Source organism: Microtus oregoni, unplaced genomic scaffold (genome assembly GCF_018167655.1).
Source record: "Microtus oregoni isolate MIOR12 unplaced genomic scaffold, Mior012 000017F_ref0000208, whole genome shotgun sequence".
Lineage (NCBI taxonomy): Eukaryota > Metazoa > Chordata > Mammalia > Rodentia > Cricetidae > Microtus > Microtus oregoni.
The window spans coordinates 30109579-30124364 of record NW_024543076.1 but is presented as its reverse complement, the minus strand read 5'-3'; the positions used below and the strand labels follow the sequence as shown (position 1 = coordinate 30124364).

Here is a 14786-nt window from a genome sequence, read left to right as displayed (position 1 = left end):
TGTTCATGGGAGTATACATGCATGTTCATGGGAGTATACATGCATGTTCATGGGAGTATACATGCATGTTTACAGCAGTGTACAGGCATGTTTATAGCAGTATACAGGCATGTTCATAGCAGTATACAGGCATGTTCATGGGAGTATTCAGGCATGTTCATAGCAGTATACAGGCATGTTCATATCAGTATTTTTCACTAGCACTAAAAGAAGGAAACAACTAAAATTCCCAACAGTAAGCATACAGGAAAAACAAGTGTGGTTCATGTAGTGTGCTCGGCTGGAATATTGCACAGCCCTAGAAAGGAGTTTCTCACACATGTTACAGCACGGATGGACATGAGGATGCTAAGCTATGTGAATTTAAGGCAATCACAAAGTTTCAGATATACGATCTACTCACAAGGTATCTGTTGAAGTAAAATTTTGAGACACAAAGTGTAATGGTGACTGCCGGGGCTGAGAGATGGTTCAAGCAGGGAGTTGTTCAGGGGTGGAAAGTTTCAGTTTGGGTTGTGAAAAGCATTCTGAAGATTGCTTCCACAACAACACGAGTGGACTTAATGGCCTGAACTAGTTAGAAATGGTGACGGTAGTGAACACCAAGGACAGCCAATGCTACAACAGTGAGGTTGGGAAGAACTGTGTGTGTCACTGGGATCAAGCAGTAACCACCATCAAAGTCACAGCTGCCCTACTGAGAAGGGAACATCTGAGGCATTGCTTGTCTGTGCTCCCTAATCACCAGGTTCACAAGTGGGGAAGCAGGGCCCATCTTTTGTCTCAGTGTGGCTCTCGCCCAGAGCGCTACTGGGAGTTGACAGGTTGAATTTTGGAAGGTTTAGTGAGCATTCATTTATGGATCAACAGATGGGAGAGACAGTGGCTCAGCTGTGGCGACCTAAGACAGGTCCCGAATTTGTCGTCTCCTAGCTACGGCGTCTCTAAACCTTTTCTCTGCTGTGCAGGAGCTAAGGGTAGTGAGGATTGCTGGGAGAATGAAATGGGCTAATGCTTGGCACGTCACCTGGCTAGGAAATGAAGAAAGAGACAGAGAACAGGTCTGAAGGTACAGTTAACACCTGCATCTTGACCAAGTTGGGTCTATCACTCTAGCTTTTAAGCGATTTTTATTTATTTATTATGTATATAGTGTTCTGGCTGCATGTCTGCCTGCATGCCAGAAGAGGGCACTAGATCTCATTATGGATGGTTGTGAGCCACCATGTGGTTGCTGAGAATTGAACTCAGGGCCTCTGGAAGAGCAGCCAGTGCTCTGAACCTCTAAGTCATCTCTCCAGCCCCACCACTGTATCTTTTTTTCTAACAAACCAGGAGACTCCAGTACTTAGCAATTACATTGTAAACATTTGCTAGATGACTATATTGTAGGACAAGGCAGAAAACTTGAATTTGATTTTAAAATAAGTGTAGCAGATAATTCTTCCTTAATTTCTTTTAAAGTCAGCACTGTATGTTGAAGAGAAAGGGAATGATGGACGCCTACATACCTTTCTGGGAGATGGGTTATCTACTTCAGAACCAATGTGCACCTATCCAAAGTTTACAGAACATCTGCTACAGTCTAGCCTGTGGAGTGGGGTGTGTGGGAGGGACAGGCTTAGAAATGTATGGTGGACTGAGTCATCCTGGATATGGAGGGGAGAGTGTGCAAAAGAAAACATCCTCTGACCGGTGGGGTGGTAGTAGTTTTGGGAAGAACCCCAAACTCAAGCCTGGGGTACCTGAGCTGCTTATGAACAGGTAGCGTTTCACCAGGTAGATATAGGGGAAAGGTAGAGACATGGCATGGGAGAAGGGAGCGGGAACCAACACATGATTCAGTGGGCAAAAGTTGCTTCTTGATGCATCGAGGGAGGCGGTAGGGGGTGGAAGAATTCCTTGAGAGTCACTGGGGCTAGGGGGCCCAGTTAATTTGCCTACAGAGACGACAGGACAAAAGAGTGTCTGTCACCCAAGGATTTTACCCTAAAGTGACCACATACACATAGAATTCAAAGGTAGCTCTAGCCACGGGATGTAGGATGAGCATGAGAAACTGAGAAATAAGGAGGGTCTAGAGACCTCAGCTGCCTGCGTGAGGAAGTCAGGCATGAGCCCCACCTTTTCTTGTCCTGTAAGCAAATGAAGACATTTAAATATCTTAAAGCCATGTGCGCTTGACCTTTCATCATGGAAAACGTACCTGAAAATAAATACACTTTTTCTTTATTGTTAAATGGGAAATGAGAAGCAGACTCAGTGATGGCTACTCCTGCTGCCTTTAGTTTACCAGCTCCCAGCTGAAGCCTGGTAATTAACTTTGTTCTGATTCCATGGTCTGATCCTTGAGACCAAACCTTGGAACTTCCCCCTCTTATCCTCCCCATAAGTCAACTTGAACTGCATAGATAGGAACCTTTGGTCAAAGCCCTGCAGCAAAGAATGGGGCTACAGGAGTGGGAATGGGAATGCAGATGACAGCCTGCCAGAAAAACCATGCATTTGTCTTAGGGTATTCGGTATTCGGGAAGATCCTGCCTACGAGCTTCCAGATAAGACGCTAGGGCTAGGTTTTTAAAGACAGCAAGAGGTCAGAGGTGAGCCCAAGCCACTAAATCCTGGCACACTTCATTTGAGTGCTCTTGAATGAGCTCAGGAGACATGTTCAAAGGCACAAACCCAGGCATGGTGAGTCACCACAAGGGTATATAGAACACGGTTCAGTTTCAGCTACGTCTATTAGGTCGGGGCATGTTGGTATGTATTCTTGTTGCAGCACTCAGAAGTCAGAGGCAGGCAGATCTCTGTGAGTCTGAGGCCAGCCTGGTCAACATAAGGAGTCCCAGGCTAGCCAGGGCAACACCTTGAGACTGTCTCAAAAACAAAACAAAACAAAGCAAAACAAACAAACAAACAAAATAAAAAAAGGAAAAGAAAGAAAAGAAAAATTCGTTTTATCCATCTTTTCTATAACTTTCAGAGAACGTCACACTCATGAGCACTTTACTCACATTTCATAAATTAACTTCTTTCTTTTCACCCTCTTTTCTTTTCCATACAGGGTCTTAAATTTCTTGGGCTGGTTCCAAGTTATTATGTAGTTAATACGAGTGACCTTGAACTCCTGATTCTCCCCTCCCTACATTCCAAGTACTGAGATTACGGGAGTGAGCTACCAAGCTCTTGGCCAAGCCCTTGACCTCTGTGGTTTCCCAGGCTAACTCATCCCCCTCATCTTCTTATCCTTGCTCTTTTTTTTTTTTAAAAAAAAATCCATTTTTAAAATCGCAATACCAGAAAAGTAATGTGAAGACAAATCTAATAGTTTATGACCAGTACAAGTTCACTGTGTAAACCAGATGACAGTCAGAGGCAGCCAGCAAAGCACCAGCCCCCCCCAGCTGAGCACCTTTGATACAACAGGCTCTGGAAACCATTTGAATCAGAAAAGACTGACAAGAGAAAAATCTAGGGTCTCACCCAGCTCCACGTCCTGGTCATCGGTGAGCACAAGAATAATGTTAGGCCGGATGTTCTTGCGTTCTTGTTGTATCCTTCCTCGGAACCTCTGGGACCGCACAGTGGAACACAAGCTCCCCAGCAGTTCAGTGCCCAGAATAGCCAGCAGCAGGGCCCAGCAAGTACTCTTCATTGTACTTGGTCCAATGTCGCGAAGCTGACAAAAAGTCTGTCTTCGAGTTCTGGGAGTTGGGGTGTCGGGAATGGGGGAGGTGTCAAGACAAAAAGAGAAAGGGGGGGAAATGAAAATGAAATCCAAACCCAGAAGGCAGTTGTAGCAAAAAGGCTACAAAGCAGCCAGAGCTGACACTTGGGCTGACGGCACAGGGCTGCTCAATAGTCAGAATCAGCAACCCTCACTCGCACAGGGGAGGTTTTTAAGTACTTGATTATTTTGCAAAATCGCTTTTGTCCTTTATTCTCCATCCAACTTTCCCCGTTTCCATTCACTGCCAAAGTATAATTTGCAGCACCGAGCTGAAACGTAAAAGCTTTCTGACAAGAGCTAATACCTTGAATTAGGTAGCCTGGTTGAATAATCAATTCCTAGACTCAGAGGTTTTCAGAACATCTGCAGACGGAGTCCTAGAGAGGAGAGAGGGGAAAACACAGAGGCAGCGTCAGTCAAGGGTTTCAAAACAGACTTTTGAACTGAACTAATGTTTTCAAACAGCGCGTCACATGCCGATATTTTCTTCATCTCCTGCAGAAGGCAGAGAGGGTAGCACACGGAACTGCTGATCAATGACTCGGAGAGCATCTCCGTTTCTTAAGTGGCGGCATAAACAGTGGCCAGTGCATCATCTCTGCTCTTTAAAAAAAACCCAACTAGACTGAAAAAGGATGAGAGGAGCCAGCCACTAGGAAAGTGCAGCTGCCTGTGCAGAGTGACTGGGGCAGGGCAGGCTAGAGGAGCCTTAATCACCTGCAGCCCTTACTATCTACCAAGCAGAGTAAAATGCAGAGCTGTCATTTGTCATCTGCACTGTGTCACTCACTACCCGTGGGAGTCATCTGTGGACAAAGACTTCTGAGCAAGTAGGTGGCACAGCCACCTTTTCCAGCCACTGAGAAGCTCCTAACTGTCCCCATCAATCACCGGAGGCAAAGCACTTCTTGACAGCGAGGCTGGTCCCTCAGTTCAGTCCTTGGTTCCCACAGTGGCGCCTTAGATGGCAGAGTCCCTCCAGCAGTCAGTCAGTCGCCAGTCTGACTGTTGTAAGGACAGAGAGTGGCTAGCACAGGCATTGGCTTTGCTGCAAGGCATCTAAGCCGGCAGAATGAGCTGCCTGATTGGCTCAGAGGCTGGAGGTGAGTGGCCGCCCTCCCCACATTAGAAAATAAATAAATGAAATCTGGAGGGTGAGCGGAGCAGAAATCTTTGCAAAGCTGCGCGGGAGGAGACTTTTCTGAAAGGGTTGGGGAAAAAAAATGTCCCTCCACTTTGGAACACTAATCTGCAGAAAGCTCATCTCAGACTTCTGAGAGCCAGCGAGGGGCTCTTTTATTTCCCTCCCTTCTGTTATGCCACAAAGGAAGCTTTTCATGAAACTAATTAGATAGCAGCCCACTCCATCAGCCACTCCGTCCCCACACCTGAGGGTCTGTATTTTGATGTGCAACAATAAACTGGCATAGGATAAATGAGCAGGACTGCCGAGATGCAGGCATCCCAGGGCAGGGGAGGGGCTCCTCCCGCATGCCTGTGCTCTGCATTCTGGAGATGGACACGAGGCAGCAAAAGAAGAAAGAATGCGTTCATCCCATCATCCCCATTGCTTGCTTTGTGCAAACATGTGCATATTCGTGCCCCTGTTATTTTAAAACTTTATAAACTGTTTTGTACACAATTCTAATGTTTCTCCCTCTGCAGCCTATAATTACCCTGTGTGTTCATGTGTTTGCGTGTGTGTGGAAGGGGGAGCTCAACACTCAACAAGCAATAGATCTTGGAATAAAGACTTAATGCCTGCACTGAGTCTCTCCTAGGCAGCTAATTGTCTGAAGGGCACATGCAAGGCAACTCCAGCTGATCCTGTGCTCTGGGAAGTCAATAAGTAGAATTCTTAGCTTTCTCCCCTTCTCTCAGGGTTATTCCAGCAATTGAAGTGCATGCTAACAACCCCAAACCTGCAATTATTTTGCACTGACTGCCTGGTTTCTGTGCACTTGTTTTAAATCACTAGAAACCCAATCCAGGCACGAAAGAGAGGGGGAAGGAAAAGAAACTGGACAGCAAAGAGCAGCTTTTTGCCATGAGCTACAGCTGTTTAATATAGACCTTCCCTACAGAGCTGGTTCTCTAAGTAGCATGGCTTTTCTCACCTCCCAGAGGCTGCAACGGTGTAGGAAGAGAGAGTAAGCTGGAATCTGGCTCTTTTTCCATGGCTGCAGTGTGACCCACCCTCTGCTAACAGGAGTCACATGGAACCACAGCTCAGGGCAGTGATAGCAGTGAGTACGTGTGGAACGGAAGACTCTTGACAATTAAGATGCTGATAACCCTCCCTGGAACTCAGTCAACACGGCTAGTTATTCTTTTCTTTATCTTATTTCCTTTACCCCTTCCTTTAGGAAACAGAAAATTAGCACCTTGCACAAACTGCATTCGAAACCATGTTCTAATAAAGAACAATGGAAACAAAGCAATGCAGCTCCTACCTAGTGCATGACCTTCCTTGAACTAAAGATGCAAAAAAAAAAAAACCTACATGGAGATGAGGGCATTTGCTACCAAGTCTGAAGACCTGAGTTTGCTCCCTGGAGCCCACATGGTGGAATGAGGGAACTGACTTGAACAAGTTGTCTGCTGCCTCCCACCCCCATACTCTCACTATGACACATGCACAGTCCCTACCCCAAAGAAACAAATGTTCAAAAAAAAAGTATTAGTTGACTACTAATTAAATATCTGTGTGGCGTGTAATGTGATATTTTGGCATATGTGTGCATTGTGGGACAATTATATGAAGCTAGCTAATACAGCCATCGTATCTTTTTGATAGTGGGAACATTTGGCTTCAGCAAGTTTTGAAATATACAATAAATGTATTAGTGATAATTGTTACAACTAGCCCAGCTCCCGTGATGAACCTGACTGGGGTGGTGGGAGGACGAAGACAGGAAAGCAGATACAGGGACAGGAAGGTGGGGCTGAGTGAGCTGGGCTCCTGAAGGGGAAACCTTAGCATCCTGGGAGCTCACTATGTATGTTTTTTATACACATACAAACAAGGAGGCAGGGTTAATGGTGTGTGGCTGGATTGAGTTGACGGGCTCAGCTAACCTCAGTTGGAACAGTCTCTGAGGGGGAACATCATTGTAGTATTTGTATGTTTTGTTTTTTTTTAAACAGGATCTAGCTGTGCAGCTCATTCTGACCTCAAACTTTTAATTTCTTGTCTCAGCCTTCTGAGTGCTGGGATTACAGATACGAATGCGCCACCAGGCCCAGCTCACCCTATTGTTAGCAGCAGAGATCAGCTTGCTGCGTGGTACATCTAGAAGACTCATTCTTTCTGGGTAACTTTACTTTCTTTGGGGGGACCCATCCCCAGGAGGTTATGAGTTTGGCCACTCCTAAGCATATAAACCAAGTAGTAAAGACAAACTGAACTCTGGAACGTATCCATTTAGGGGGAACTCTTCTTGTGTCCCCCACCACTTCTCCAATGCACACATTGTAGTACTCTAGAACACGATGGGGGCCAGAGAGATAGCAAACTTCATGACATTAAAGGAAACATGGGGGAACTGGAAAGAAAGCTGAATGGTTAGGAGTGCCTGGGGCTTTTCCAGAAGACCCAAGTTCAGATTCCAGCATCTACATGGGACAGCTCCCAATTGTCTATTACTCCACACCAGCTGATCTAAGGACCTCTTCTGGACTTGGTGGGCATCTGTACACATGCATGCCTACCCCTCCCCATAGACACATAATTAAAAAACAAATACAAAAAAAAAAACCAACAATTGTAGGGTCAGCAGCTCAGTAGTAGAGTACTTGCCTAGCACGCATGAGACCTTAGTTCCATTCCCAGTATGACGCTGTTTTTTTTTTTTTTTAACAACCAAAGTCAATACTGTACATAGTCCGTTCTTCATTCAAGGGTGACCTTTGAGAACCTGTCATTCTCTCCCCAATGTCCAGCTCCAGAAGAAAATGAAGAGGGAAGAAAGAACCCTGGTAGAAAAAAGAAAGGCAAGACTTGACAGCAGAGACAAAGGCACCACGCTTGAGTTGGATGCTCTGTGGTGGCTGACATGCGCTTAGAGACTGGCGATTTGTCTGGAAAAAGGGTGGAAAATGGGATAAGTGGAAGGGGGTGGGGCTGAGTCTTTCATCCTCACACATGGCAAGTGAGCTTGAGGGATGGTGCTGCCCTCTCAAATTAAGACCAGGTCCAAGTTGCCTTTCCTCCAAACTCTAAGATGAAACCCCAAATGGGGGTGAGGTCACTTGGTGTGTGGGGTGTAGGGGATTTGTTTAGGGCAATCAACTCAAACTATGCATGTGGCATTCTGGTGGAAGTCATGTAGAAAATCAAAAGGAAGACTACCGAGACGTCAAGCCAATGAGCGAGCGTTTGGCTGTGTGAGCGTGCTGCAGCAAAATCTCAAGCTGAACTGGATCTCTTGTCTCCACAATACGGTTAAGGAGGTTCTGGATCACGGAGTCCTTAGTGCGGACAATTAGTGGTGAGACTTCCAGGGCCTGGCGTGGCATTGGCCCTGCTCTTTAAAGGTTCAGTGGCAGAGCATCTGTCTAGAGAGCACTGGGTCCTGGGCGTGAGTCACAGCGCCACAAAAGCAGATTAAGGCGGGATGGAGCCAGAATGCTCAGAGGGCCCCGCTGTCGCTAGCAGAAACAATTCTCTATGTTGTCTGTGAATTTGGGAAAATCCTGAGATTCTTGCCAGAGGTCTTGAGGTCAGAATGAGAATTTTGAGACATGATTTTTTTTTCTGCCTTGGGGATTACTTGTCCCAAGGATGTAGGAGCAAGCCTGGGAGAGCTGCATTTGCCTCAGAATGAACGAAGGAGGTGCCATGTCCAGTTTAAACATGCCAGCTTCGTTTAAAGCAGTGACAGAAAGGAGAAACAGCTTGTTTATAGGTACACAGCGAAAATTAGGGTCTGATGTGGAGGTCCTCAGACTTCTCACTGTAGCTTGTCTTCAAACTCTTCAAGATGGGCTGTACTGTTAAAGAGTGTCTCCGAGGACCTGGACATGTTGCTAAAAGATTTCTGCTTTCTCAACTACTTACTCATGTGAAGCCAGATTCTGTTATGATATGTCTACCTGAGTGGTATATCTCAGCCAAGCAGAGCAGACACTGCATGAGAATCGGCTCTGTCTGCTGTGGCAGCACACTCCTGTGGTCCTAGCATTGGGAAGACTGAGGCAGGAGGGCCTTAAGTTATAATGACCAGACCTGTCTCAACGAACAATGAACACAAATGAAAAAGCAATCCATTTTTTAACGTAAGATTTATTAATTTTACTTTATAAATATACTATTTATGAGTATTTTATATTTTAAAACATTTATAAAATGAAAATATTTATTCATTTTATTTTAAAAATGAGATTTCTTCATTTGATTATATAAAAATATAAAAAACAAACATTTATATTTTTAGTTTTATTTTTTTAGCCTATCCTTCATGAACTTAGTGCTATTTCTTACTTTAAACACACATGGTACGATTTTCCCAGCAATCTGTTGCGTTGTTGAAATAATCAACTTAGGTTTTCTAGATTTTTCTCTTTGCCTATCTGTGGAGGAAGAGATTAGAAAGGAATTGAAATGAGAGATCATAATGACAACAAAAAAAGTACTTTTGAGAGTTCAGAGATGTAGTACTTGCATGCTTGCACAGAAGACACAAGACACTGGGCTCGATCCCCAGCAAAACACACACACACACACACACACACTCACACACACACACACGCTCCATAGCAAACAGACTTTGAAGTTCAATGTTTAAAATCAGGAATAAAATCACAGGAAGAAACAGTCTTACTGGGAGCAAGAGCTATAGCTTGGTGGAAGAATGTTTCCCTAGCATGTGCAAGGATCTGGGTTCTATTTCCCAGGACACACACAGGAAAATAAATAAATAACCACAAAAAATAAGAGAATATAATTTTGGGCATTTTAGAGAATGCAAAAATTCTGCACAAACACTATTTGTCCAATATTTTTTGATAAAGAACTTGGGAAACAGAGATCGTAATATTGAGGAAAGAACCAAAACTGACTTAGTATTTCTGAAGCGGATGATACAAAGTAACACAAGGGCCTGACACTGTGTACCTAGAGGTGGCAAGGAGACCCAAGAAAGTGTCTCAAGTCAGAATGGGGACCTCTTTCCTTATACTTGGTTGCCTCACTCAGCCCTGATAAGAGGGTTTGTGTCTAGTCTTATGACCAGTTACGCCATGTTCCATTGACGTTACCCATAGGCCTGCTCTTCTCTGAAGGGAAATGGAGGATTTGATTTGGTGGAGAAGGGAGGTCTATGGGGGGGGGCATACTAGGAGGAGTGGAGGGCGGGAAAACTATGGTCCAGATGCAATGTATGAGAGAATAATGAAAAAAACAGAAAGAAAGAAAAGAGAGAGTAAGAGAAGGAGGGAAGTTGGGAGTTCAGTTATAACAGTTATTAAGGCAGTGATTTTGATAAAAAAAGAAATAGAAATAGTCTTGGGAATCTTAGCTAGGTCTTAAAATATACAGTATGTCTATTAGATTTAGCTTTGATTTTTATATATTTATATAGCCAATTTGTGTTTTATTTATAAATACAAATTTTATTGAAAGATTTTTATTTGTGTGTATGTGTGTGTGCAAGCGTGTGTATGCGCATGAGCATGCAAGCATGCGCACTTGCCTAGAGGCCAGAAAAGGGTACCAGAGTCCTTGGAGCTAGAGTTATAGGGGGTTGTAAACTGCCCTCTATAGGTGCCGGAAAACTAAGTAGGGTCTTCGGGACTAACTGTTGACCCACATCTCCAGTCCTTCTCTTTGCATTCTACTATTACAAAGTTCAGCATCAGTCAGAAGAGTTCGCTTTGGTAACAAATAAACTGCGAATACCAATGGCTTTCTACAATAAACGAGTAATCACCACTCAAACCACAGATCCCATGCACAGAGGTCATGGTGCAGTGCCCTGCCCGCGTGTCATATGGTTGATCCAGAAACGGGACCGAGAAGTAAGGAACGAAAAAACTCTAAAGAATCTTTCAGGGCCATTCATGCTATCAACCTGGAAGGCTCTTAGGACATTTTAAAACATTTCACTGACTGTCCCCAACTAGAGGTGTGGCCCCACCCTTCTGCAGGGGCACTGGGAAGTCTGGTGAGGGACGAAGTTTGCTGGGCACTGCTGCACTTCCGTATATGTATAAATACTTCATGCTTAATTTTTGTCTGTGTGTGTATGTGTGCACATACTGACACATGCATGCTTCAGATTTGTGCATATATCTACTTACGTGCAGACATGTAGCATCTTAAGTAATTAAGAAATGTATTTACATATAGATTCATGCTTTCAAGTACTGAAAAACTATAATCACGACTTAAAATTCAACCATCCTTGAGCACTGAAAATGTGCTTTCCAAGGACTGCTTGTAGCTCAGCTGCGGCTGCATGTTTCATATGCTTTTAGGACCTGGGATCAAACTCTGGTGCCTCCTAAAGAGACTGACAGTGTATGATTTGAGACAAAGCCTCGCTGTGTAGCACGGATTGCCCTGAAACCTGTTAGGTAGCCCAGGCTAGCCTTGAACTTGCATACCCGATTTCAGCCTCTGGGAATACAGGGTGTGCCATTGATTTCAGCTCAGAGTTGAGGGATTTTTCAGACGTGCTGCATTTTGGTCTGATTCTGTAGTGAACACATATCTAGCCCAACACACATTTATTTTACGGCTTTATGATGCTTATGATACACTTGCTGAAAGAAGTACTTATTTTCAAAAGAGCTAGATGGTGCATCTCTATTTCAGGAGCAGGTCTCCGCCTACTTATCTCATAGCCAAACTCTGTGTAGGACAGGAAACACTTGCCTTCACTGTGAGATTAAGCTACAGCTGAGTGATTTCCACTGACCTACTTTCTATGGCCTCCAGGCTGCCACAGGTGTAGCTGCTCTCAGAGGTTAAAACGTGGCAGAGTGGAGATGCAAGCTCACTGCTGGGCTCACACTGGGTGGTGAGCAGGAAAGAGATCTCAAGGAAAGGCTAACATTTGAAAAGAGGCAGAAGGAATCTATCCAGGCTTCTTTGGATTCTAGCCCCCAAGCCAGAGCAGCTCACGGAAATTAGTGTCATTTCCCCCAACATTCACTATTTATAGGAAAACTTAAAAAAAATAAAATAAAATCCAGTGACCATATTAAAGTCAAAGCTTTTGTTCTGAGACATTTTCCAAGTAAGCTTAAAATCCAGGTTAGTTGTCTATAGCTGGTTCGAAAATTCTGCTTTGCAACCCATACCAGGAAATATTAATTTCAGCTCTTTTCTTCCATTTGATCAATAGATCATTCCAAGTCTTCTCATGGCAAGGTCCCCGTGCTTGTCACTTTGTGGCTATGCACTTAACCCCCAGTGACTAATAAGCATAGCTGCTCATGGGTTAGGCAGAGAGTGCGAGCCTGGCCTGAGGTCACGGAACAAGCCATTTACAGCAGGACAGATGGCAGGCCACTAGGAAAATCAAGTCATTCATCTTAGCCATAAAGCATATAATGAATGCAAATTGTCTGCCTATTTTTATCGGCACCTGTCTGACTTACAGCATTCTCAGCCAATCTACTTCATCGATCTACCTCAGATCACTATCTCGGCCCAGGAGCAGAAATAGATTACTGTTAAGAGGCTCCAGTAGGGCAGGCCTGAGAGCCATCCCTTCGCTGACATTTACAGATTCACAGGATGCTGCTCATCTCTGGGACCTGCAGTGACATGAAACTTACCGCATGACTGCCATGGTTTATTGTCTGAGCAGAAGAAGGGGAATATTTTACCCATACTAGCACCTAAAGTTGTTAGCTGTCTTATTAGGAAGACAAGTCTTCCTCGGCTTTCGGCTCAGATTATGATCTCTGCTCATGGGGGTTTGAACAAATTGATATCTGTTATCCCTGGAGTATTTATAAATACACACTTACTAGGGAAGCAAGCCTTAACATTCACCCAGACTTCTTAACTTCCCACACCCAGTGGTGTTTCACCCCTAGAATTTATTTTCTCCCTAAAGACACCACTTGGTTTCCAACTTTCATTCCTCAGCACGCAACAAGAGCAGTGCTTTCCATGCAAAGGCACTGATATAACTAACCGGATGATGTGGCCCTCAAGTAAAACCAGCCATTCATAAAAGCTGGTCACCAGGAGCCGTTCTGAACAATGTGTATTTCAAAGCTGTCCCAAGGAACCAATCTGGTTCCGTGAAGACTTAACACGTGTGCACCACGAAAGGGAGGGATCACTGAAACCCAATGTGATATTGATATTAGAGATTACAATTCATAAGGACTGGACTGATTGTAGTGTCCAAGCTTTCAAAACACGAGGCAGCTTTTGGAAATATCTGAAACCTTCCAGACACACAGAAGGTAAATGGTGCTTCCTTGTTAATGGAGAGAAACAAAAATAAACAGGCACCCCTGTGGTTTAGATTAGGTCTCCAAATAGGATTTGTACGTAAAAATGAGCAGGAAGCAAAATAGCTTTCACTGATGGGCAGATGGGTACCATTCAGAAAACCAGTAGCTATAAATAGTAACAAAATGGAGCCATTAAGAAAAATTTTTTATAAAGTTTGGATCCCAAGCACACGATTCTGCTGGCCCACTCCAGGAAATTTCTGTGAAGTAAATGTGCCAACTAATATCCGACCAGTTCAAAATGCTCACCGTCATCATTGGCCAAATAGATTCTTAGCAACAGAGTTTCCCAGGGTCCCAGCCTCTACCATCATTGCTAGTCCTGATGGATCTCAGGATGTGTGTTTATGTTCTCTGTGAACTGTCTGTTCCTTAATTGTAGCTTGTCACAATTATGGATAAAAATATACAGGATTGTATTTTATAAGTTTCTGGATGGAAGGCCAGGCTACTGTAAATCAAATGTTTCCAAAATCATGGAAGAAATTTCCATATGTGTCATTAATTTTGGGTTGATCCAGATCAGAAATCTCAGAGAATTTGCATACTTGACATTGCTAATTCATTTTCCTGGAGAGTGGAGCCAGACCGGAAAGCTGAAGCTCCCAACGCCAGTCATAATCCAAGTACTGGCTTTAATTTTTCACTCCCTGGCAGCTAAGCCATTGACTTCTCTCCAGCTGCTAGCCTGTGAGGAAGCTTTCCTTCCTGGAAGAAACATCTCTACCACATTTGGCTCTTTGCCTCAGAGCACTGGACTTATCTATAGTGGAGCAGTTCAAGAGATCAACCATTCCATCATAAAACAAGAGCCACAAGATCAAGTGTGTAATTCAAGAATCACAGCGGGGGCTCATGGTGGTACCCTGGAAGTATGGTTGATTACTTTACTTCTATTGATTGAACAATGGGTCTAGAAAGTCCCCAGGTGATGCTAGTGGTACTGGTCTACCGCGTGGCAGTTGAGTCTCCAGTACTACAGGGGCAGAGCGAGGCAAGTACTGCTATTGCTTTTCATGAGGTTGGATTAAACACTAGTCAAGGCAGTTGGGTGATCACAAGGTGGGTTACTCCTGACATGACTGCTGGTGTCATGGCTGACAGGGCTGTTCTGGAAAATCACCTTTGGCAAAGTTGATACATATATCAACATTTTGGGACTTTCCATCTTCACAGCAAACATAACCGAAGTTTACTACTGGAACACACTAAATGTGCCCTAGCAAACTACCAACCCATCTTTGAAGGGCTTTCAGCATGTCTGAAATTCTCTTCTACATATTCCTTTTCTGTATGTGAAGAAGATGGCTTTTCAAATACTTGACTTAAATGGCATCTTAGTTTGGGTTTCTATTGCTGTGCAAAGACACCATGACCATGGCAAGTCTTATAAAGAAAACATTTAATTGGGGTGGCTTACAGTTCAGAAATTTAGTCCCTTATCATCACAATGGGGTGTACGGGGCCAGGCAGACAGACATGGTGCTGGAGCAAAGAGTGCTACATCTTGTAAGCAACAGGAAGTTGACTGAAAGTCACACCGAGGGAAGCTTGAGCAAAAGAGACCTCAAGGCCCGTC

General features: G+C 44.2%; 1 protein-coding gene across 2 annotated transcripts in view; it reads right to left on the bottom strand.

Annotated features, from left to right (window-relative positions):
- Sulf1 (sulfatase 1) overlaps positions 1-14786 on the bottom strand; it is a 159755-nt gene that overhangs the window by 65695 nt on the left and 79274 nt on the right. The window contains exons 1-3 of one of the 2 annotated variants that reach the window (XM_041667815.1): positions 4622-4679; positions 4035-4107; positions 3484-3704 (exon numbers count right to left, since the gene is read on the bottom strand). In XM_041667815.1, coding sequence (XP_041523749.1) covers positions 3484-3655 — 172 coding nt within the window. In that variant the 5' untranslated portion in view covers positions 3656-3704; positions 4035-4107; positions 4622-4679. Of the gene's footprint in view, positions 1-3483; positions 3705-4034; positions 4108-4621; positions 4680-14786 lie in introns of those variants that run through there. The other variant, XM_041667814.1, reaches the window with a different exon arrangement.